Below are 23,363 nucleotides of genomic sequence, written 5' to 3' on the forward strand. Positions count from 1 at the left end.
TAATGTTATGCCTGATCGGTGTATAAACTCTCAGAAGACTCGTGTAGGTTCACTGGTGGTTTTGAATGATAAATAAAATGGCTATATTTATAGACATCATGACCCCTGGTTCCCATCACCACCACTGTAAAGAAATCTGAGTTTCTACAATCAACCATTTCACTCCAAATCACTCTGAATGACTTTGTTTACATCTCAACCACTAAAGTACGCAAAAAAGATGAAAAATCGGTGGAATTTTGCACTACGTTGCCTGGCAACGTGACCGTGACGTGACACCGAGGGCCGGCCGCCCTTCGCGCATGCGCAGCAGCGGAGCAGCCTCGGTTAGTGACTCCCAACAGGACTCCGGCTCGAGTTTTATTCAGTCTGACTCAACAAAATAACAGAAATGGGAAACTGTCAGGTGAGTGTCGCTCGTTTTTAGTGCAGGACGTGAATGTAGTGTTTTTAACTGATGTGTTTGTAGCAGCTAAAAGCGATGACGTTGCCAGTAGCCTAAGTTGATTAGCTCGAGAAGCAAAATAAAGAAAAAAACAGCTCGATTCGTCCAGAAAAGTGATGAAAATGAGTCGAGACTGGAGCTAAAGGTGAATTTATAAGCGGAGGAAAGATGTAGAGGCGGGTTGTATAGCCTTAGAAGCTAGAGGAGGTGTGGGCAGTGAATTTTCCCGTTCCACCTTAAATGCTGCAGCAGTTGTTATTAGAACGCCGTCAGTCCGTAACGTAACTGCTGCACCATTTAAGGTGGAAAGGGAAAATCAGGACAAGACGCTGGAGAACAGGGGGAAGCCAACTTCAGCCTCGTCGGGATGGTCGTCTCTTTATACCGACTTCGGCTTTTAACACCTTAAAGTGACACTGTTTGCATCTTTATTAGAGAATTTAAGTCCGTTTTGGTCATTTAAGTTTCGCGTTTTTTACTGTGGTCAGGAGGAAAAGAGGAAGAGGCCGCTCCTCTGCGGAATTCGTCACTGACCCGTTATTTTTTTTCTCCACCCGTTTTCCGGAAAACCCCGCCCTCCTGAGCTGAGATTGATTATTAGTGGAGAGGAGAAAACCTTCATTACACTCTAAAAAGATGGCTCTGTTTAGAACCAAGAGCTCTATATAGAACCTTTTCATGCTTAACTTGTTCTTCAGATTAATGGAGAGTGTCTTGTATAAGGTTCTATATGGAACCTGTTTGAAAATTGTTCTACAAATTGTTCTAAAAATGTTTCTATATAGAATCATGAACACCCAAAGAACCCTTTGCATGATTTAAGGGTTCTTCACATCATTCAAATTAATGGAGAATGTGCTGTTTATGGTTCTGTACAGAACCTTTTTGAAAAGGGTTCTGCATAGCTCCAAAAAGGGTTCTACTTTTGTTAAGATGTCAAGCTTGTAACAAAAGGAGAACCCTTTTTGGTGCCATTTAGAACCCTTTTCATAAAGGTTCTATATTAGAATCATTTACAGCACATTTCACTATCAGGCTGAAAAACCCTTTCACAATGCAAAGAACCCTTTAATCATGCAAAAGGCTCTATGGGTGGTAATGGTTCTATACAGAACCGTCTTCTTTACTAAAGAACCTTTGAAGAATCATCGTTTGTAAGGGCGTATATAGCACCAAAAAGGGTTCTTCTGTTGTTACAAGCTTTTGTTTTGGTGCTATAGAGAACCATTTACAAAAAGGTCTATGTAGAACCATATACAATACAATCTCCATCAATCTGAAGAACCATTTCAACATACAAACATTATGGAGCAGCATCTCTGGAATATACACATAAAAAGATGGTTCTTCAAGGGTTCTTTAGTAAAAGGAGCAGCTCTGTTCAGAACCATGAGTTCTAAAGAACCATTTCATGCTTTTTGAAAAGAGTTCTGTAAGGCAACAAAAAGCGTTCTGCTTTTGTTATGATGTCAAGCTTGTAACAGTAGGAGAGCCCTTTTTGGTGCCATTTAGAACCCTTTTCATAAAGGTTCTATATTAGAATCATTTAAGCATTAAATGGTTCTTTAGAACTCATGGTTCTGAACAGAGCTGCTCCTTTTACTGAAGAACCCTTGAAGAACCATCTTTTTTATGCATGTACTCCAGAGATGCTGCTCCAGTCTTATTTAGACCTCACTGTTAAAAAGGCCACGTTTTAAGGCTTTTCACTGACTTACAAAATGGGACAATAAAGAAAATGATGCTTAATCTGGGATTAGGCTTAGTCTGTGTTGGGAAAACAAACTCAGTAGTAGTTTTTAAGATCAGTTCAGCTCAAATCTGTGTTGTAATGACTGTCTTAAGGTTGGGTTCTAATATTATTGCAATTTAGTAGCTACATGGTAATAACTATCCTTTCTGTTTTTCTTTCTCAGACATGTGTGTAAATGTTTTTACATGTTGAAATTACATGTTTTGTTGACTTTCTAAGTGAACATAAGTTAATGCATCTTCTACAGGGAACACATTTGAATATGGCATTTTTCTGCAAATTTTAGTCCACAAATTCTGTATACACCGATCAGGCATAACATTATGACCACCTCCTTGTTTCTACACTCATTGTCCATTTTATCAGCTCCACTTACTATATAGGTGCACTTTGTAGTTCTACAGTTACAGACTGTAGTCCATCTGTTTCTCTGCATACTTTGTTAGCCCCCTTTTACTCTGTTCTTCAGTGGTCAGTACCCCCATGGACCCTCACAGAGCAGGTACTATTTGGTTGGTGGATCATTCTCAGCACTGCAGTAACACTGACGTGGTGGTGGTGTGTTAGTGTGTGTTGCGCTGGTCTGAGTGGATCAGACCCAGCAGTGCTGCTGGAGTTTTTAAACACCTCAGTATCACTGCTGGACTGAGAATAGTCCAGAAACAGATGGACTACAGTCTGTAATTGTAGAACTACAGAGTGCACCTATGTAGTAAGTGGAGCTGATAAAATGGACAATGAGCGTAGAAACATGGAGGTGGTCATAATGTCATGCCTGATTGGTGCATTTGTATAACAGTTTAACATATTGGGGAGGAAAAAGAAATAAAACATCGAATACAATAGGGTGCCATAACTTTTTCACAGGCTACATTTTATGTTTTGTATTTTGTCTTGTCTATTATGTTTTGTCTGCTGTTTATTCACGCATTAAAATGCGCAGAACTGTGTTCCGTGTAACTCATTTTCACTTCAACAAAGCGCGTCAGTTGACCGGGGACGCCCAGACTTTTGCACGCCACTGTGTGCCTTTGTCCAGATCTCTGGATAACAGCTCAACTTTGGTGTCTGAGTAAACTGTGAAGTCACTGTGTTTATAGCATAAGCTTTTTACTGCTTGTGAGTATGAGCTGGTAGCCAATCCCGGCGCTGGTGGGCGGGGCTTGTCGGAATACGCGTGGGGAAAACGCTGTGAATCATCATCAGAGGATCAGGAGTGGAGGGGCCTGGGAGAGGAGAGCTGGCTTTAGTTGTGCCGAGAGGCCCCCGCCGCAGCTGCTTTTGTGCTCTGACTGTTTGGATAGAGTAGCAGCCAGGCTGTCGTAGCAGAGAGTAACCTGAACCCGTGCTGGAGTGAAAGTCCTGCTGCCTCAGTGGAATAAAGACTCGAGTAGGAGTAAGAGTATCTTTTCCAAGAACAGCTTGAACAGAAGTACAAAAGTATCAGGGACCGGATTCACGGAAGTGTCTTACTCTCCAGGGTATATTTTGGTTTGTCCATCTGAATTTACATGCCCAAATCGACAAATTATTCAGTAACAAATTATTCAGTTAATAAATGTAAAATTTTATTTTATTTATTTCTTTCTTTTTGGTAAAAGTTCCCCTCAAATTAACAGAACATGTGTTTTATGATCATACACATATCGCTATATGCTTACAATTTACTGCTGAAAGCCAAAAATTTTAGACGCTCTTTGTATTATTTTATAAAAATAATTTTTACAGAGCAGATCACTGAAGAGACGCCGTCTGAGATCCAGTTTATAGGTTTTGTATGTGGGTGTTTCACTGCGCGGATGGGTTAAACACAGTTGGCCAATGGTTCTGAATTCTGAATCCTCTAAAGTGAATATTTCAGAACTTCTTTTTTTCCAAGAATTGCATTTAAGAACATTCTTATGAACTTCTTAGTGTTTGTCTTAAGAACCTTTGCAAGTTTTTTCTTAAGAAAGTTTTCGTGAATCCGGCTCCAGGTCAAAAAGACGATGTAACACCTGAGTATCGTGTAGAACTGCAGTAGAACTTCTTTCAGCACCTTTCAGCTTCCTCGCAAATACCAGCAAAGCTTTCACGTTTTACTGCCCTGTTAAAACATAACATCAGCGTTTCACTGGATTGTTTGTCTGTATTTTTTCTCCATCATTCTGTAATAAAGCAAAGACTAAATAGTAATTTCATTATTCAAATACTGGCACCTCGAGTTGTTAACCGAGTACCCTAATGTAAACTCGCATATTTAATTTTTTTTGTGTTTGTAGCATTTCAGATGCACCTAAACAAAGCAGTTCTGATGAATAAAACTAACCTTGTCTGTCTGACTTTACAGCCAACGATTTTTCCATACGAAGACTTCGATGTTGTGGCTGATATCAAGGCTATCCGCAAAGCCTGCAAAGGCTTAGGTAAGCTGTCTGTCAAAGCTGACCTTTTCTTTACTGTGCCGACTCCCAGATGTTTTATAAACCTCTTACAGTGAAATTCCACATTTTTTATTATTTCTGCATAATTCAGTCACTGAGATGTAAACAAAGTCATTCAGAGTGGTTTGGTGTGAAATGGTTCACTGTAGAGAAACTTACAGGCCCTGATGTCTTTACAGTGGTGGTGATAGGAACCAGGGGTCACAATGTCTACAACACAAATATAGACAACCTACACGAGTCTTCTGAGTTTTGTGATGTTGTGTAATGATGATGGTAAATAGCAGTAAATCTGAAAAAATGTTTTCTTTGGATGTTGCTTTGCCTCCTCATGCCCTGCATTTGCCTCCAAATGAATGAATTTTTTAGACCAACATTTCCTCTCAAAACTAATCTAAGACAGCTTCTCATGCATCAGGTTGTATTCATAACCATTCCATGTTATAACTTTCTGTAAGGGAGCTTTTAGAGGCATTAAACTCTTCAGACGTCTGGTTCCTACTCTGTAAGCTTCTGAAGAACAGAGGATTTCACATCAAACTACTCTGAATGATTTGGTTTACAACTTAAGTGTTCAACTTTGGAGAAGTTTTGAAAAGCTGGTGGAGTTCCCCTTTAACAGTATTAAAATGTAGAAATACATGTAATTTGTTTGTAGGGTAATTATATGTGAAGCTGTTTTTGTTCTGACTATATCAAAATGAACAGCATATTATCATTTTCTGTACATGAAATGCAGTCTAACAGATAGCTTAACCTCTTATTGACCAGGGTATATTTTGGTTTATCCATCTGAATCTGACCAAATAGTAAGGCAAATTATTCAGTAACTGCATGAAGCCAACATACATTTATACTTTATTTATTTATTAATTTTTTAATGTATTTTTTATTTATTATTTATTTTTTTGGGGTAAAAGCTCCCCTCAAATTAACAGAACGTGTTTTATGATCATACACATATTGCTATATGCTTACAATTTACTGCTGAAAGCCAAAAATCTTAGACGCTCTTTGTATTATTTTATAAGAATAATGTTTACAGAGCAGATCACTGAAGAGACGCCATCTGTTCATATTTTATAGCTCAGATTTGTGGAAAAATGGGTCGACTTTCAGTAGACAAAAAAATTGTGAGTTTAGCTTCTTTTATTATAAGGGTTTAAAATTACATCACCCATCTATTTGACTGGAGAGAAGACAGTTACAGCTCTCATACGACCCCCACCTTTTGAATGTAGCTTATGAAATATGAAAGTTATGAAGAATATGACGAAGTGCGTTTTGGAACCACTATCAATCTAAAAAAAAAAAAGCCTAACTCATAATTTTGTGTAATTGATAATTGATAAAAAAAGTAACATCATTTCCGGCTTGTACCTTTTGTTCTCTACAGTATTTGACTGTAGGAGGTCCAATAGACATTCCCATCACATAATGCTCTCTCATTCTTGTGTGTTCAGGCACTGATGAGCAAGCCATCATCGATATCCTGGCCAACCGCTCGGCTGCTCAAAGACTGGAGATAAAGCAGGCATACTTTGAAAAATATGATGATGTAAGTAGAGCACAGGTTCTTATTGGTCATTTTAAATGTTTTAAAAGTCTTTAAAGAAGGTCTGACAGCTGTATGTTAGCCAAGAAAAGTGCCAAGTGATTAGCTTGATGGCACTATAGAAAAACTTAATACTCTGGAAAATCAAAAATATGACTGATTTTTTCAAAAAAAAATTTTGTTTGAGTTTTGTCTTATGTGTTGTGTTTGGGGGGCAGGAGCTGGTGGAGGTGCTGAAGAGCGAGCTCTCGGGGAGCTTTGAGAAGGCCATCCTGGCCATGCTGGATCCGCCTCACGTGTTCACCGTCAAGGAGCTGCGCAAGGCCATGAAGGGAGCCGGCACTGACGAGGATGTGCTAGTGGAGATCCTCTGTTCTGCCTCTAATGCTGTATGTCAAATCTCTTTATACTGTGTTTTAGTCATGCAGCACTTTTCAGTTACTGCCCAAAGCACTGTAGGAGCGCAACAGATCTAAAGCACTTCTGTGTGAGGTTTTTTATCAAAATAAAAAAGAAGTAGCATTACTGAGTCAGGAGATCGTGACAGAACTAACCAGGCGCTCCCGGATAAAATGAGGAAAGTAGGCTTTACTATTAGAACGTGATATAAACTCGTAGTCAGAAAACAGGCACAAATCCAAAACAAGACAAAAACACAGAGGGGCAAGCAAAACAAAGACAGGTAAACACGATCCAAAAGGGTAAGGCAAAAAGGGAAAGTTGATAATCTAAAAACACAGTCCGATACACAGGAAGGCAAAATTAACACAAGGGGAAACGCTCAGTGGCTCAAAAAAAATGAAGCAATACCTCTCAAAGACTAAACTAAAGCCTAGGCTTTAAATACTATATGTGACCAGCCACACAATATGACAAACAAGACAGGTGTAGGAGGTTAGCATTCAGGTGAAGGGGAGCGAGGATTGGCTGTGGATGGTGGTGTGACAGTTATGTAATCGTCAAGGGAGTTCTGGGAATTGGAGTAATAATTCAAAAGTCAGAGGCGTTTGCAGGAGTTTGTCAGACCATGTCGATATGAAATATCTTAATATCTTGATGTGAAATATTTTGATATCTTGATATCACATCTTCCACTTCATGTGTTTGCACATTAACATCACACACAGGTTCGAAAAGGAGATCTAGCTTAACATGAAATTAACATCATATTGATGAAGACATGATGATAATAGTTAAGTTAATTCACTCACATCCTCAGAAGTCCTTCTCCTTTACACCCTTCATGTCCTTCACCAAGTTTTGACTGAGTTCTTTTTGAATTCCCTTTCACGATCATCAGATTCATCCGCTTAGGGAAGGGGTCCGAAGCACAACCCGTGTTACAAAATATTTTTTCGCATATAACAGAGCCAGTAAAACTGTATATACGTTTCTGGAATTGTACAAAAACGCTGCTAGTCAAATAAAGTTTGGGGAATCTGCCCGTATCTACTACTGTTTCACCCAAGTGAGCAAAAACAATTGTTTAACTCCTGCTGTATTTAATTCAGTTCAGTTAAATTTGCATATCACTGCTGTTTGAACAAAACCTTGTATCTCCAAAATGGTAGCTTTACAAGAGTGAAGTGTAAGTCAGTGTAAGTCAATGTCAGTGTAAGTCAGTGTAAGCAGACATTCTTCCAAGTAATTCTGGGCCGTTTGTTTTAGTCCATTCATTGTGAAATTTATGCACAATGTAAAAAGGACAGCAAGCATTTTTAAATTATGTCAAAAACTAAAAAACTACAAAAGTGGAGATACGAGGTTTTGTTCCGAGAGCAGTGATATATTTGCGTAGTTTCTTTTCACAGTGGACATTGTAACAGTGCAGCTTTACAGAAATCTGGACCCAAGCCCCTAATGAGCAAGCCGTGAGTGACAGTGGGAAGGAAACAGACATTGTTTTCTGATTTAGGAGGTTGACAACATTTTTCCCTTGTTTCTTTTTCCTGCAGGAGATCGCCACTTACAAAGAAACCTACTTCCAGGGTAAGAATGGATTTGTATTTTTGCAAAAGCTTTAGAAATGAGTTCAGTATCTTTGTAATGCTGTAAAGTGTAAATTAAAGCAGCTGATTTGCTGCTTAAGTGTTTCAGTCTGGACTGTGAAACTTGAGAAGTTGAAGGCCATCCTTCATGTGTGAAAAATGAAAGCAGTGTCTTTTCCATCCTCTAACCACACTAATTAAATGAGGGAGAAACACAAGGCAGATCTTCTGTGGGAACACCCTTTCCCCTCAGAGAGATCCACACTCCAAACGTGATGATGTTTTGCTGCTTGTACTTGAATTTCTGGAGTAAGAGCACAAATTTATGATCAGTTTTTCCCTCTGTGTGATTATGTTCATTAGGATATTATATTTACTGATAAATACTGACCTTGGATTAGCGCTAAAACTGTGAGAAGATGAATACGCACTGTTGTCTTTATGCCTTTTAAAGCAATAGCTTAATGGAGAATTTATATGTTTTTTCCCTTTTCTCAAATGTAGTCAGCCAAGAAGTATTTGGTCTGATCTGGAGCTTCTTTAGTTTTGCCCTGGACCAAAATAAGTAATAATAAAAAATTATATTAATGAGTTATATTTATATTTCGCTTTCACAAATGCATAAACTAAATAAAACAAAACACTAGAACCTAGAGAAATAATAATAATGTGATGGGAAGAGAAATGTTTAAGCAATAAAACTGACAAAATTACAGACCAAAGGCCTCTAGATGGCTGCTACTGCTTTTTTTTAGCTATACAATGTATTTTTGTTTCGTTCTGTTGATAATGATGTATCATACAGTGTCAGAAACCACATAAGAGATTACAGAACAACTGAACACGATTTGATGAGTGAGTGATGATTCAGGATGAGTGTCACAGTGCTGATTTGTGGCTGGTGTTGGGGTAGTTATTCAAAAAAGTAATCCTTTACAAATGACCAGTTACTTCTCTCAAACTGTAATGGGATTAATTTACATCCCGGAAAAACACATTATTACCTTACTTCTGAGTTACTCTGTAAAACTCAAAATCTGTTCCAACTTGAAAGTACATGAGAAAACCCAGTGGTCCTTTTAGTATTTTATTTAGAGCGAAACAGTGAATCACAGTAAACATCAATTAAAAGACATTTCACTATCCCTGAACAAAACACAGCCAGTCAAGCTGAATAATATGATGAATGGCTAAAGCTGTTTGAAAGCTTAGAAACTAGGCAGTAGAAACAGATTGAAACCAGCTGCATTGAAATTTCTTTTAAAAAATAAAGGTAGAGATTACAAAGCTGTTTCTGAATGAAGCATGGTCTACAGGACTGAGTCTGGTTTGTTTAGGTGAGGTTTGGGCTCTCTCTTTATCAGCACAGGGATCTTTTCTATCAGTTTTCATATCAGCATGATTAGATGCTTCGACAGATTACTTATCGAATTTACGGCGCTTCCTGCGCTCATGCAGTGCTGCTCATATTTACAGTCAAAGTCACCGAGTCAACGTGGCATGAATAATCTACATAGAGGAAACGTATGTTTTAAATGCAATATGCATTATAATGCATTATTGCATTATTAATATTGCTCTGTTGGTGACGTGAATAATGCATGTAACGACTTTTTTCTCGAAATATTATGGCTTTTTTCTCGAAATGTTATGACTTTTTTCTCAAAGTCTACTGTTTTTATTTTTATTAACAGTGGCCCTAAAACGCTGTTGTAAAAAACTTAGGTGCGCTTTGTCCCGCAGATTTATTGAGATTTTTAACATGGCATGTTTGAGTTTGATGCCCCTGCTGTTGTGGGCAGAAGACCTGCATCGACAGCTTATTAGACTTCTGTTTGCACTGTAACAGTCATGATCCTCTGTCATCCTCTAATTATACCTTTTTCTTTGTAGTGCATGAAAGGGATCTGGAGGCGGACATTGCCGGGGACACCAGTGGTCATGTCCAGAGGCTGCTGACCATGCTGCTTCAGGTACAGAGCCATTCTGCTTCTATCAAAATGGACACCCGCCAGCTTACAAAATGACCTCTTTGCTCTCCGGAGTGAAATCAAGCTCTCAGTGAACCCCTCCCTTTTCCTCTGGCCTGAGCAGCACAGGCAGGCATTCAGCTCTGATTTCAGACACACTTCAGGCCAGGATCGGTCACATGCCTCGGGCTGAGGGGCTCTGTTTCACTTTCCTGTTGAAGACTGGCTCTGACGTTTCTCTTTCCTGTGTACAACAGAGTGGAGAAGCCAAACACTGAGGGCCTGTTTATGTTTCTAATTTGGTCCAGACCAAAGCAGAAAATGAAATATCATTGCATTTTAGTTCTGATTCGCTTAGCAATCACAAAGACATATTTGACATAGAACCAAGAGATGAAAACATAGTCATATGAACAAGAAAGTCATGACTGATTGGGCAGATTTGATAAAGTACATTTGGTGAGGATCACTGGGATAATATTCAACACACTTTCTGAGTCATGCTGTAGGCTGGTTAAACAGAGCTTGTGGGTTTTACGTGCATGTTGTTATGGAATAAAGGTAATAATCTTATTATTAGAATAATAATAATACATGAAACATAATGGTAATAATCTTATAGTCTTATTATTAGAGTAATTATAAGTAAAAAGTAATAGTAATAGTCTTAATAATAAGAGGCAAACTGACCACCTGGGCTAGCAAAACCATAACAAGCACAGGGAATTACTATATAAACCCAATTTTGTAATCAAAGTCATCAGCATTGTTCTGCAACTGCTTTAACTTCTGAAGTGACTTTTTCAAGCCAACTTAAAGTTCATTCACAAATTTTCCCTTTCTAGTTTTACCCATCTTATGATATTCTACAGCAACAAGCCATTTCTGCGTTACTTAAGCAATTGAACACGAGAGGGAGTGATACCGCGATAACATACTCCCTCTCATGTTCTATTGCTTCTATACAACAGTTAAATAAAGTAAGAAATACATAAACTGGGCTGTGAATTTGGCACTTAATATGTTTTAATGTTCGCAGTTCCTTCCGCCAAATTATAGTTCCTTAACAAGCAGCTCGTTGCTACGTCAGAGTAACGAACTCCGCTCAGTCGCTGCACAGTCTGCTGTAAGCCTCGCCTTTTGAAAAACAGACTGAGCCATAAAACTGCAGAAATATCAAGTTTAGCTCAGTTTTGACAGTTTTTGCCAGATCAATATTAATGTTGTTTTGTTCCAGCCAGTCTGTAAAGCATCTTACAACCCATTTAGTTTGGCGAATGGTACTGGGTTCATTTCTGGCTGATTCCAGGTTGTTCAGCTGTTCTTCTGTCACAGCTGCCGACTGAAAAGCTGCTCAGTGGTGATGACAGTTTGGGAATTTAGTGTCGTCTCATCTTCAGACTCTGATCAAATCGGCTGTTGGTCAAATGTGATCTTAAACGTATCCATTTTCTGTTTGTGGCAAAGTAAGAAGTAAAAACGTTCAAATGGCTTGAGCGTCTCCTACGGCTGTCAAAGTCGCTGCTTAGCAACGGCGTCTCAGCGGAGTGATACAGTGTTTGTGAAAAAGCTGTGATGTTATGGCGAAATAACAGCACGATTAGAACGCTTCTCAACCAATCAGCTTGCGTGGCCGGAACTAACTGTTGTATAATGTGTCTTTGACCCACTATGTGAGATGGGGAGAAAACGTGGTAAAAACACACAGCCTCAATATGTCTTACTGCTTTTTTAAAATGTTGAAAACTTGATGCATTAATATATAGTATATTTGATGTATGCAGTATACAGAATATTGTATAATGTGAAACTATTCATTCTATAATTACTGATTCAGAGCTCGAGGGGATAAAACACATGTACGTATCAAAACAATGAATCTTTTGCACGAAGCAAAGGTCTGTAGAGAACAGACAGTGGTGTATTCTGTGTTTGGTCCGTATTGACGACTTTGCTTTCGTTTTGTGTTCATATTTCAAACAAATTGCACCACAGTTCGTTTAAAACTGAGGTCTTGGTCCACTTATGTGGTGCACCAGGGTTCCTATGACAGCGTTGTCATTTGTTCTAATGAACCACATTAACAGAGCTATCACACCAGGTTCAGTTTAACTGAACCGAAGTGTGAACACACACTGCATGTCCAACAGTTTATAGGCACCCGCTCCTCCAGCGTTTCCTTTGGAATTAATGGTGTTAATGGGGAGTTTGTCTCCCATTGCTGTAGTAACAGCCTCTGCTCTTCTGGGGAGGTGTTCCACTAGATGTTGGAACATTGCTGTGAGGATTTGATTGCATTCAGTCACAAGAGCATTAGTGAGGTCAGGTACTGATGTTGGATGATCAGTTCTGGATCACTCCAACTCATCCCTAAGGCACTGGAGCTCCATCACTCCAGAGAACACAGTTCCACTGCTCCACAGCCCATTACTGAGGTTTTTTTATACCCCTTTGGCCAAAACTTGGCATTGGGCATGGTGATCGTAGGCCCATGTGCAGCTGTGTCCCATTCTATTGATCAGTGTTTTTGTATGAAGATTATACAAGCCTTGTGTGCACAGTTTGAACACTCAAAGTAGCTGAATTCATTTGTTAGAAGGGCTGTTTGGATACTTTTGGACACAGTGTACATTTCCAAGGCGATTTATTGATTAGAATATATGTTAATGTGTATGATCATATTATTAAACTGAATATTGACCTTCATTTTTTAAAAGATTCTGCGTAATTCAGTGATTGAGATCTAAACAAAGTCATTCAGAGTGGTTTGGTGTGAAATGATTCTCTATAGAGAGTCGTACTCTGAATGTTTGATGGTGATATGAACCAGATATCAGACGTGTCTTCTGAGTGTTTATATGTAATGTTGACAGTAAAATACTGTTAAATCTGAAAAATAAGCTTTCTTTGGGCACTATTTGGCCTTATTCTCTATTGTACTCCTCCATCATGAATATATTGTATCTATTGTAAAACAGTGTCTCAGGCTTCAGGCAACGCATGCATAACCATTTCATGTAATAACTATCTCTGAGGGAGCTTTCAGAGGCATTAAACTCTTCAGACAAATTCTGATTCTGTTAGTTTCTCTAGAACAGAGCATTTCACACCAAACCACTCTGAATGACTTTGTCACCTCAATGATTTATTTATGCAGATTTTTTTGCAAAATGAATATAATCCCCCTTTAAAGAGACACCTGACCAATATTTGAGCTTTGTCTCCTTTTCTTCAGTAGGTTAATCCAAGTTTTGTACTGTTTAACTTTTCAAACTTTGTTTGCTAACTAACTCGTACCTCTCCCGATCACAAGATAACAAGACAGTTAACCCCTTAAATGTCCAGGGCTCACTTTTGTGGGTCCAGACTTTTATTACACGCTTCTATAAGCTAAGAATAGCTCAGCCAGTTTGCATTAAAGTCCCTGTAGTTACTGAATAATAAGCTTTAGTATGCAACACAGACCAGTGAGAGACTATACAAGGTACAACAACATATCATTATTGTGCTACACTAGAAATCCTATATTACACCAGTTTAATTGTGTTATTTGTTTATTTTGTTCCTATCAGAGCCATTGGTATGTTTAAATGCAGGTAGTAATATTTATGTTTAAATTAAATCAGATTTATTCCCCATTACCTTTATTCTTGGTGTAAGATTAGTTCTTTTACTACTGTGGTCTTTCCTCCAGGGCAATCGAGATGAGAGCTACGAGGTGGATGAGGGTCTGGCTGAACAAGACGCCATATCACTGTTTGAGGTGGGACATTTGGTTTAGTGTGAAGATGATAAAATGCTATGTTAAGTTTTTATTTGGTTCTAAGTTTTTGTATTTCTCTCCTAGGCTGGAGAGGCCCGCTTTGGCACTGATGAGTCTACCTTCAGCTACATTCTGGCCTCCAGGAACTACCTGCAGCTGCAGGCCACCTTCAAAGCCTATGAAGCCGTGAGTCTGTCTTTTGTCTGCCTCAGTCTGTAGAAACAAGGCCACTGCTGTGTCAAACTGTCTGTGAGAGCCGTCAGTCACAGATTGTGTTTCATCCCCTAATTGTCTTAGATTTCTGGAACGGATATCTTGGATGCCGTTGAGAATGAAACTTCTGGAACCCTGAAAGACTGTTACATCTCCCTGGGTCAGTATTAAAGAATGAATCAATATAAAAAGTAGATTATATAGAAATAGCTCCTATTATTATTTATTTTTTAATTTATTTAATGTCTTTTATATTATTTTAAACTATTGGTCAGTATAATAAGCCAGAAAGTGGTTTTGTCATGGGTTTTATTGGTAAAATATGAAATATTAAAATAGGTGTTTTTTCTATAATCAAGTTCAAGTTTTTGATCTATAAACAAGTTCAGGTAATCTTGAAAAATAATAAATATGTTGTTCTTTAAAGGGAAATTCCTTTGTGAACAGTTGTAGCTTACAAACACAATAAAATATAGGCTTATGTTTATGCTTTAATAATTTTCTTAAAGTGCATCAGTCATCCACACGAGGCAGCAGTTTATTTCTCTATTTCTCTTAATCTCACTGTAGCACGTCACGTGCTACCCCGGGCTCAGGGAGGACACTGGAGGCAGGGTTCAAGTTCGCAGCAGCCCTTAACTTTGTTATCTACACCAAACAAACACAACAAATGAAACAAAGCCAAAGCTATGCTGGCCACTTTTCAGGGACTTCAAGCTCGACTTTTCAGGCCTTTTCTCACTCAGGCTTTTTAGCTCTTTACTCTCTCTCTCTATGCTCTTTTTAAAAGGCGCTCACACTGCGAGCCAGATCAGCCACAGCTGGCTCTCATTAAGGGCACCTGAGCCGAGAGGAAAGGAGAGCTTGTTGCTCTGCCTCCCTGTCACCGCCCACGCGCCGCAGCTCGCCCACCTGGATGGAACGTGAGGTGGAGTGAAGCGGCCTCGCTGCAGAAAAGAGGGCGGGGCCCGGACGGCAGAGTTTGGGAGTCGTTTTCCGCTTTCGTGCCTCTCGTGACCGTCATCGTCATTGTCCCCTCTCTCGTGACTGACGTCCTCCTCCCGCCGTCACTCGGCGGTGCTCGGGATTTGCGCGCCGTCCCCCACTCACTCGCAATTCTCCTCTGCCCTCGCCGGGCTTCGCCCCGCTTGGAGTTCAGGCCCTGCCCTCCTGCTGGCTCTTGCGGCCATCATCGGGGCCCGGGAAACGGGCAGATGCCATTTTTACTAACAAGCAAGTTATCTTAGCAAGTAACCTACAAGCTCTGCATAATTTAAAATTTGCCTTCCTGCTTGAGCGCTATAACTACGTCCAATCGAATGTCCTCCCTCCAAATCTTCACCTCAACAATAATGTATAAATCTTGATATTTTCAGTATCACATAAAACTGTTATGAATCCAAAGAAGAGAAAAAGAGCCGAGGTTGCCCAGCTCTGCTTTCGGAGATGGTTTTATGTTTGCCATTACCAGTCTACTCTTGCTTGATTGGTTAAATGCAATTCATTTGCATAAAGTAGTAATCTGCTGAACTTTTTCGCTGCACCCCAGAGGCAAGTGGTGAACTCAGAAATCTACAGTTCAGTACCTTTTGTCATTAAATAAATGATGGGTGGTCTCTGCCTTTTACACAGTGCATATATAATGCTGACATTTTGCTAAGTATTCTGAATTATATGTTTAGTAGGAAAATATACTGAGCTGAAGGCACTGACTCATCTGTTTGTCCACAGTGAGATGTGCTAAGAACCCCCAACTGTACTTAGCCCGGCGACTTAACGCTGCCATGAAGGGCGCGGGCACAGATGAGGACACTCTCATCCGCATCATCGTGGGCCGTTCGGAGGTAGGACCCCTACTGCTTTGTTAAAGACCCATTTCAGTCCCTGCTCACTTTCCTTATACCCACTTGGGAGAATCCAGGTTGCATCCAAGTTGGTGAACAAACCTCTATTGTGATTGATACAGTGAATTACATATGGATTATATTATACTGTTTATTATACTGATTATTATACTGATTATATTATACATCTATAGCACACTCTCCATCATACTCACAAAACCCTTTGTATGATTAAAGCGTTCTTTGCATCATGAAAAGGTTCTTTAGATTGATGGAAAATGTGCATGAATGTGCTATAGATGGTTCTATATAGAACCTTTTTAAAAAGGGTTCTATAAAGCACCCAATAGGGTTCTTCTATTATTACAAGCTTGACACCATAAAAATAGAAGAGCCCTTTTGGGTGCTATATAGAACCATTTTCTAAAAGGTTCTATACAGAACCATCTATAGCTCTTTCTCCATCAGTTTGAAGAACGCTTTTATGATACAAAGAGCCCTTTAATCATGCAAAGGGTGTTCATGATTCTATATAGAACCATTTTCTTTATAAAGAACCCTTGAAGCACTATCTTTTTTAAGAGTGTACTTTGGCTGTAGTTCAGTTTAACCCATTAAAACTACAAGCAGTTCCTCACTGTGAAAATACACAACTTACATAGTAGTTTTGCAGTGGTTACTGAATAATAAGTGTTACGATTGGTAACCGAGTCATAAGATCAGAGCGTAAGAGGTTAAGGAATTCATTACCTATCAACGTTTATGTTGTTGAATGATTAACGAAACGTAGGGAGAACCATGCATGACGCATGACCACCTGCTAGCTTTTATTAGTTGCAGTGCCTTCACAACTGAGGGCAGCTTTGGTGCGGAAAGGCTGTGAAAAATGTCTTTGTTGTTTTGTTCTTTGTCAGCTCAAAACATATTAAACTTACTAAATTTGAGAGCAATATAACTTTTGAGTGACACTCATTTAGTCTAAGAAAAAACAATTATTATGTTACTCCAAAATGTTTTCAGGGTTAGTCTGTTTGGTTGAATCTTTCCTGTAGTGGAATGCCTGGCTAACCCTGGATGGAAGCTTCCACAAGGAGTATTGTTTTCTTTATGCTTTCATGCTTTTACTCTTGATACTATCTTTAGTCTTAGTATTAGTTGTAATAATCTTGGCCTACAACTCTACCGCAGCCTGTCCACTGTGTTCTCTTTCTTATGATTCTCAAAAGGGCAAATTTACTACAAGAGGCACTGATTCTTGACAGTCTGTAGGTAGTTTGCGCTGGTGGGGTGGCCAGTTTAGCAGATTATCTACCAAGAACGTTATGCAGATGAGGTTTGTAATTAACACGTGAGCAGCACAATATAAACCCCTGTTTAGTGTCCTTTTTGTATTGAAGCTTGTGTCCAAACAAAGGATAAAAAAGTTTGTTTGTAATTGTGTTTTTTCCCTCTTTTTCTAGGCAGTTGTATGTTCATATTTTAACTCTTTATGTCGAGTTTGACTTTTTATCTTAAAATAATGACTTGTTTTCTCTATATTTGACTAAAGTAATGATTTATGTTGAAAAAATGATCAATTTTCTTAAGATTTTGACCTCTGCAAAAGTCTATCATGAAAATCTATCATGAAATATCAAATGTGGCACAATAAACAGTAATTGTGTATTAAAATATGCAGAAGTGTGTTCACTATACACTGTTAGAAATAAAGGTTCTGTGCAGGTACAGTTTTTGTTCATCAAGGTACAAACAATGTAAATGTTCCCTCAAAGGTACAACAGTGGGTTTAAGGTCTGATTGTGAACCTTAAATATGTTTTTCCAGGTGAAAAGTTCGTATTTGTACCTTTTCATATCCGAATGTTGTAAAAAGAACAGTAAAATAAAAAGCCTGGAGACGAGACGGGGTGTGTGGAGTCAGTACAGCTTAGAACATATCATTTCAGTGGATTATGGTACAGTTATGTTCCCTGACTAAAGGTACTGAGATGGACCCTTGAGGGCACCACCCCAGTGACAAGAGAGTTTACTACCTTTATTTCTGAGAGCGTAGAGGGCACCACAGCTTTTACGTACAACTGTATGTCTAAGTATTGAGTTATTACTCTTTGAAAAACTAGAATTATTTTGAAATAATAAATCATTTTTAAAAAACAAGTCTTTATTTTAACATACTGGGTCAAAATATTGAGAAAATAAGTCATTATTTTATTATAATAATACAGAATTTTTAAATTTTTACGCAGTATTTTGTACTTTGAAAGAGAAACTCCTATAATAATATGCATATTCAATGAGGCAAAAGCACAAAACAGCAGTGGCCGTCCTTTTTTGATCTTATTATGTGGAGCTAAGCAAAAGTTTAGGCACTGCTGGTCAAATGACCAGAAGGGAAATTAAGTAACACATCCTCTACAGAGAACACACATTTTGCACGTTAATGCACACTGTTTATTTGCTAAATTTAACACATTGGGGGAAAAAAAAACAATTGTAAAATTTTGTCAGTATGTTACATTCAGCAAATGAATAGAAATTGTGCTCTTATATGTGCAGACAACGTGATTTTTGTTCTCATTGTTCTCTGTAGAGGTTGTGTTAACTTGTGTTCGCTTAGAAAAACAGCAAAATGTCATTTAACCAGGTTTTTTGCCTGTGACTGTATATAGTAAATTGTGAGAGCCACTTTTTAGCACCTTAATATGTTTTGCAGCAGCACAAAACATTTGTAGAGCTGCCCCATGATCTGAATGTGAAATGTTTTTGAACAGATGGACCTGGAGACCATTAAGGACTTGTACCTGGAGAAGTACGACGTGCCTCTGAAGGATGCCATCAGCTCTGAATGCAGCGGCGACTTCAAGCGCCTGCTAGTGGCCATCTGTCACTAAGACAGGCAGACGCAGAGGACCGAGGCCACTTGCACAGTCTAATAAGCAGAATAACTAACATTACTTACTTACAGTGGGTTCTGTTGCACACAAATACACTTGAAACTTCGTTAAATGGGAGGAGCCGAGCAAACTTCAAATTCAACACTATCTGTATTTCCCGTGAGGTAATTAGAGAAAGAATTCAGTATGATGTGCGCTTATATTAGCCTTTTAGCCTGACTGAGCTCTATGCATCCGTGTCTGTAAACAGTTCAGTGTCTTTCTCCTACAGTTCACTGTTTTATGGCCAAACTGACCCAGCTGAGTCTTCCGTAAACGGTGTCTTGTGCTGGGCTGTGAACAAAAGGCTATTTTGTGAGTGTCTTAAAGGTCTGTACGCTGTCTGTTAGCAAATTTGGCACCGCATAAATGTGTCCTTTTCAGGAAAGAGTGAGAAAACGCAGCGTACGGTGGAACATTAACCAGCAGAATGCAAGAGTGAAACGGTAAACGTGAGAAGTTGATAAATAACCAAAGCAGCGCTCATAACATAATATTCTAATGCCAGTGTTTCTGCTTCAGCACATTCAACACATATGCTGTGTTCTAGCTAGAGTGTGTAGTGCTCCAATTAGAATGCTTAGTGTTCTAGCTAGAGTGTGTAGTGCTCCAATTAGAATGCTTAGTGTTCTAGCTAGAATGCTGAGTAATCCAATTAGAATGCTTAGTGTTCTAGCTAGAATGCTGAGCACTCTAATTAGAATGCTTAGTGTTCTAGCTAGAATGCTGAGTAATCCAATTAGAATGCTTAGTGTTCTAGCTAGAATGCTGAGCGCTCTAATTAGAATGCTTAGTGTTCTAGCTAGAATGCTGAGTAATCCAATTAGAATGCTTAGTGTTCTAGCTAGAATGCTGAGCGCTCCAATTAGAATGCTTAGTGTTCTAGCTAGAATGCTGAGTAATCCAATTAGAATGCTTAGTGTTCTAGCTAGAATGCTGCGCGCTCCAATTAGAATGCTTTGTGTTCTAGCTAGAATGCTGAGTAATCCAATTAGAATGCTTAGTGTTCTAGCTAGAATGCTGACCGCTCCAATTAGAATGCTTTGTGTTCTAGCTACAGTTCTTCTCTAGCTGGAGTGTACAGTGCTCCAGTTAGAATTCTTTGTGTTCTAGCTAGACTATATAGTGCTCCAATTAGAGTGCTTAGTGTTCTGGCTTGAATGCTTAGTGTTTTAGCTAGAATGCTTAGTGATCCAATTAGAATGCTTAGTGTTCTAGCTAGAATACTTAATGCTCCGGTTAGAATGCTTGGTGTTCTAGCTAGAATGCTTAGTGATCCTATTAGAATGCTTAGTGTTCTAGCTAGAATATATAGTGCTCCAATTAGAGTGCTTTGTTCTAGCTTGAATGCTTAGTGATCCAATTAGATTCTTAGTGTTCTAGCTAGAATACTTAATGCTCCGGTTAGAGTTCTTAATGTTCTAGCTAGAATACTTAGTGATCCAATTAGAATGCTTAGTGTTCTAGCTAGAATATATAGTGTTCCAATTAGAGTGCTTTGTTCTAGCTCGAAGGCTTAGTGATCCAATTAGCATGCTTAGTGTTTTAGTTAGAATGCTTAGTGTTCTAGCTAGAGGGTATAGTGCTTTGATTAGAATGCTTAGTGTTCTAGCTAGAATATATAGTGTTCCAATTAGAGTGCTTTGTTCTAGCTCGAAGGCTTAGTGATCCAATTAGCATGCTTAGTGTTTTAGTTAGAATGCTTAGTGTTCTAGCTAGAGGGTATAGTGCTTTGATTAGAATGCTTAGTGTTCTAGCTAGAATGCTTAGTAATCCAATTAGTGCTTCAATTCAAGTTCAACGCATTCACTCTTTGTTGTGGAAAAGGTTGTGAGGCACCTTTTCCTTTGCCAGTACTTCCTCCCTGAAACCTGATCACGACTGTTACAGAAACATGCTATGCACTTTTATTTGCATGACACTTGTGCGTTATGAATGACTCCATGAAGCATATAAGACATATCGATTAAGACCTTTCTTACTTTATTTACAATCAATAAAACAATCAGTCACTTTATAACATAATCTGTGAATGAAGGACGGTTCCACACGTCATGTGACAGAGCTTCAGCCATTCTTTCGTATCATGGTCAGTTACATTCTTGTGTCCTTGTAATACTAACACAAATAATATATTTTAAATGCATTAACAGTATATTATATTTTTTATTATAGACCATATTTAGAGATTTGATTTAGGCCTGTAGCTCTTAATGGCAGTGATGGAAGAATTAATTGAACGCAGATGGGAGTCTGCTGTTGTCTTTTAAAACACCTGTCACAACGTTTATCACAACGGCAGCTGGGTTTTTAACAAGTAGTCTAGATTTTGAAGTGCATTTTCATTATATCTTGTCAGTGACAAAGCATGGTGTCTACATTTTAAGGTATAGAAATTATTCCAGACATCAGATGGGACCAGACGTCAGACCTGTGGAAAGAAACTGAGACCAATAACTGCCTGTAAAACCAATTTGCTTGTTTGGATATCCCAATAAAGTATTAATTGTATGATATAATTGTTGTGATATTTATTGTTTTATATCATATATTTACTTACGTTTCTGTGTGGTCTTACAGTGTGCATTCAAATTCATAGATGGGGAAAATAATCTGGAAAAATTACAGAGGGGGGGATAAGAATATTCTATCTTCTGATAATAAAGCTTCGTGCAGCATTAAGATATTGGACTCCATGTCCCAGGGTGCTTTGCAAGGGCCTGCGCAGATTTGGCATGCTAACGTGGCTAATAATGAATGGAAGCCAGTAGATTCTGATTAGCATGACCTCATTAAACTAAGCTGTTTGCCTGCACTAGGATTTGAGGAGAAAAGTATAGAAAAATACATAAAACTCTTTACACCGGTCAGGCATGACATTCTGACACCTCCTTGTTTCTACACTCATTGTCCATTTTATCAGCTCCACGTACTATATAGGTGCACTTTGTAGTTCTTCAGTTACAGACTGTAGTCCATCTGTTTCTCTGCATACTTTGTTAGCCCCCTTTTACCCTGTTCTTCAGTGGTCAGGAGCCCCATGGACCCTCACAGAGCAGGTACTATTTGGGTGGTGGATCATTCTCAGCAGTAACACTGACGTGGTGGTGGTGTGTTAGTGTGTGTTGCGCTGGTCTGAGTGGATCAGACAGCAGTGCTGCTGGAGTTTTTAAACACTCTGTCCACTCACTGTCCACTCTATTAGACACTCCTACCTTGTCGGTCCACCTTGTAGATGTAAAGTCAGAGACAATAGCTCATCTGCTGCTGCACAGTTTGTGTTGGTCATTCTCTAGTCCGTCATCAGTGGTCACAGGACGCTGCCCACAGGACACTGTTGGCTGGATATTTTTGGTTGGTGGACTATTCTCAGTCCAGCAGTGACACTGAGGTGTTTAAAAACTCCAGCAGCACTGCTGTGTCTGATCCACTCAGAGCAGCACAACACACACTAACACACCACCACCTCGTCAATGTTACTGCAGTGCTGAGAATGATCCACCACCCAAATAGTACCTGCTCTGTGAGGGTCCATGGGGGTCCTGACCACTGAAGAACAGAGTAAAAGGGGGCTAACAAAGTATGCAGAGAAACAGATGGACTACAGTCTGTAACTGTAGAACTACAAAGTGCTCCTATATAGTAAGTGGAGCTGATAAGATGGACAATGAGTGTAGAAACAAGGATCGTAATGGTCGTAATGTTATGCCTGATCAGTGTATATATAAAATATTGAATTTATAAATATTGAATTTAACAGCTGTCAGATCAAAAAAGGTGAAAGTATTGGTACTTTTGGTGAAATAGTGACTCAAAGGGAGGAGTAAAAGTACCTTTCCAAAAACCTAGTAGAAGTTCACATTAGCAGCTAAAAAACTTCTCCAGTACTGAGCAAACATACAGAATTGCAGTGAAGCTTCTTAGTGTCTGTCATTTATCAGCAGAAGAACTGGAGTTTGTTTGCCTCTATTCTTCTCTTTTTGGTCTGAAATAAAACCTCAGAAGTCACAAAGTGACAGAAGCACTAAAGAGCCATAAATTCGACATCTCTATTTTTTTTGTATCATCATGACAATGTTTTTTGTTGTTTGTTCAAGATCTGGAGATGTCTGCGATTACAATGACATGACGAAGGTTTTCTTGATAAAACGATGTCTGCTTTGTTGTAGTGATGACAAATAATATATTTAGATATTATTAGATAATAGTATGATGCTCATGGTAGGGCGGTTTCATTGGCAGATGAATGATGAACTAGCAGCCAATCACAGCGCAGCGGGGTGGGGCTTGTTAGTGTACCTGTAGGAGGGGTTGGTGGTCATAGAATGTTTATTTTTTATTATGATGCTCAGACTAGGGCGATTTTGACTGACACTCAAAGCAATTTTTGAATTATGAACTTATGAATTATGAACTAGCAGCCCATCACAGTGGGGCAGGGCTTGCCAATATATGAGCATTTATTTTATTATGACCT

General features: G+C 38.9%; 1 protein-coding gene across 1 annotated transcript; it reads left to right on the forward strand.

Annotated features, from left to right (window-relative positions):
* Positions 1-295: 295 nt before the first annotated feature.
* Positions 296-21,402, forward strand: anxa13 (annexin A13). The gene is made up of 11 exons (XM_036581830.1): positions 296-406; positions 4,528-4,603; positions 6,085-6,179; positions 6,395-6,565; positions 8,132-8,165; positions 10,058-10,137; positions 13,829-13,897; positions 13,982-14,083; positions 14,195-14,270; positions 15,842-15,954; positions 18,725-21,402. Exons 1-11 carry the CDS (start codon positions 392-394, stop codon positions 18,842-18,844), a joined length of 951 nt encoding a protein of 316 aa, XP_036437723.1. The 5' UTR covers positions 296-391; the 3' UTR covers positions 18,845-21,402.
* Positions 21,403-23,363: the final 1,961 nt, after the last annotated feature.

Source organism: Colossoma macropomum, unplaced genomic scaffold (assembly GCF_904425465.1).
Source record: "Colossoma macropomum unplaced genomic scaffold, Colossoma_macropomum, whole genome shotgun sequence".
Classification (NCBI taxonomy): domain Eukaryota; kingdom Metazoa; phylum Chordata; class Actinopteri; order Characiformes; family Serrasalmidae; genus Colossoma; species Colossoma macropomum.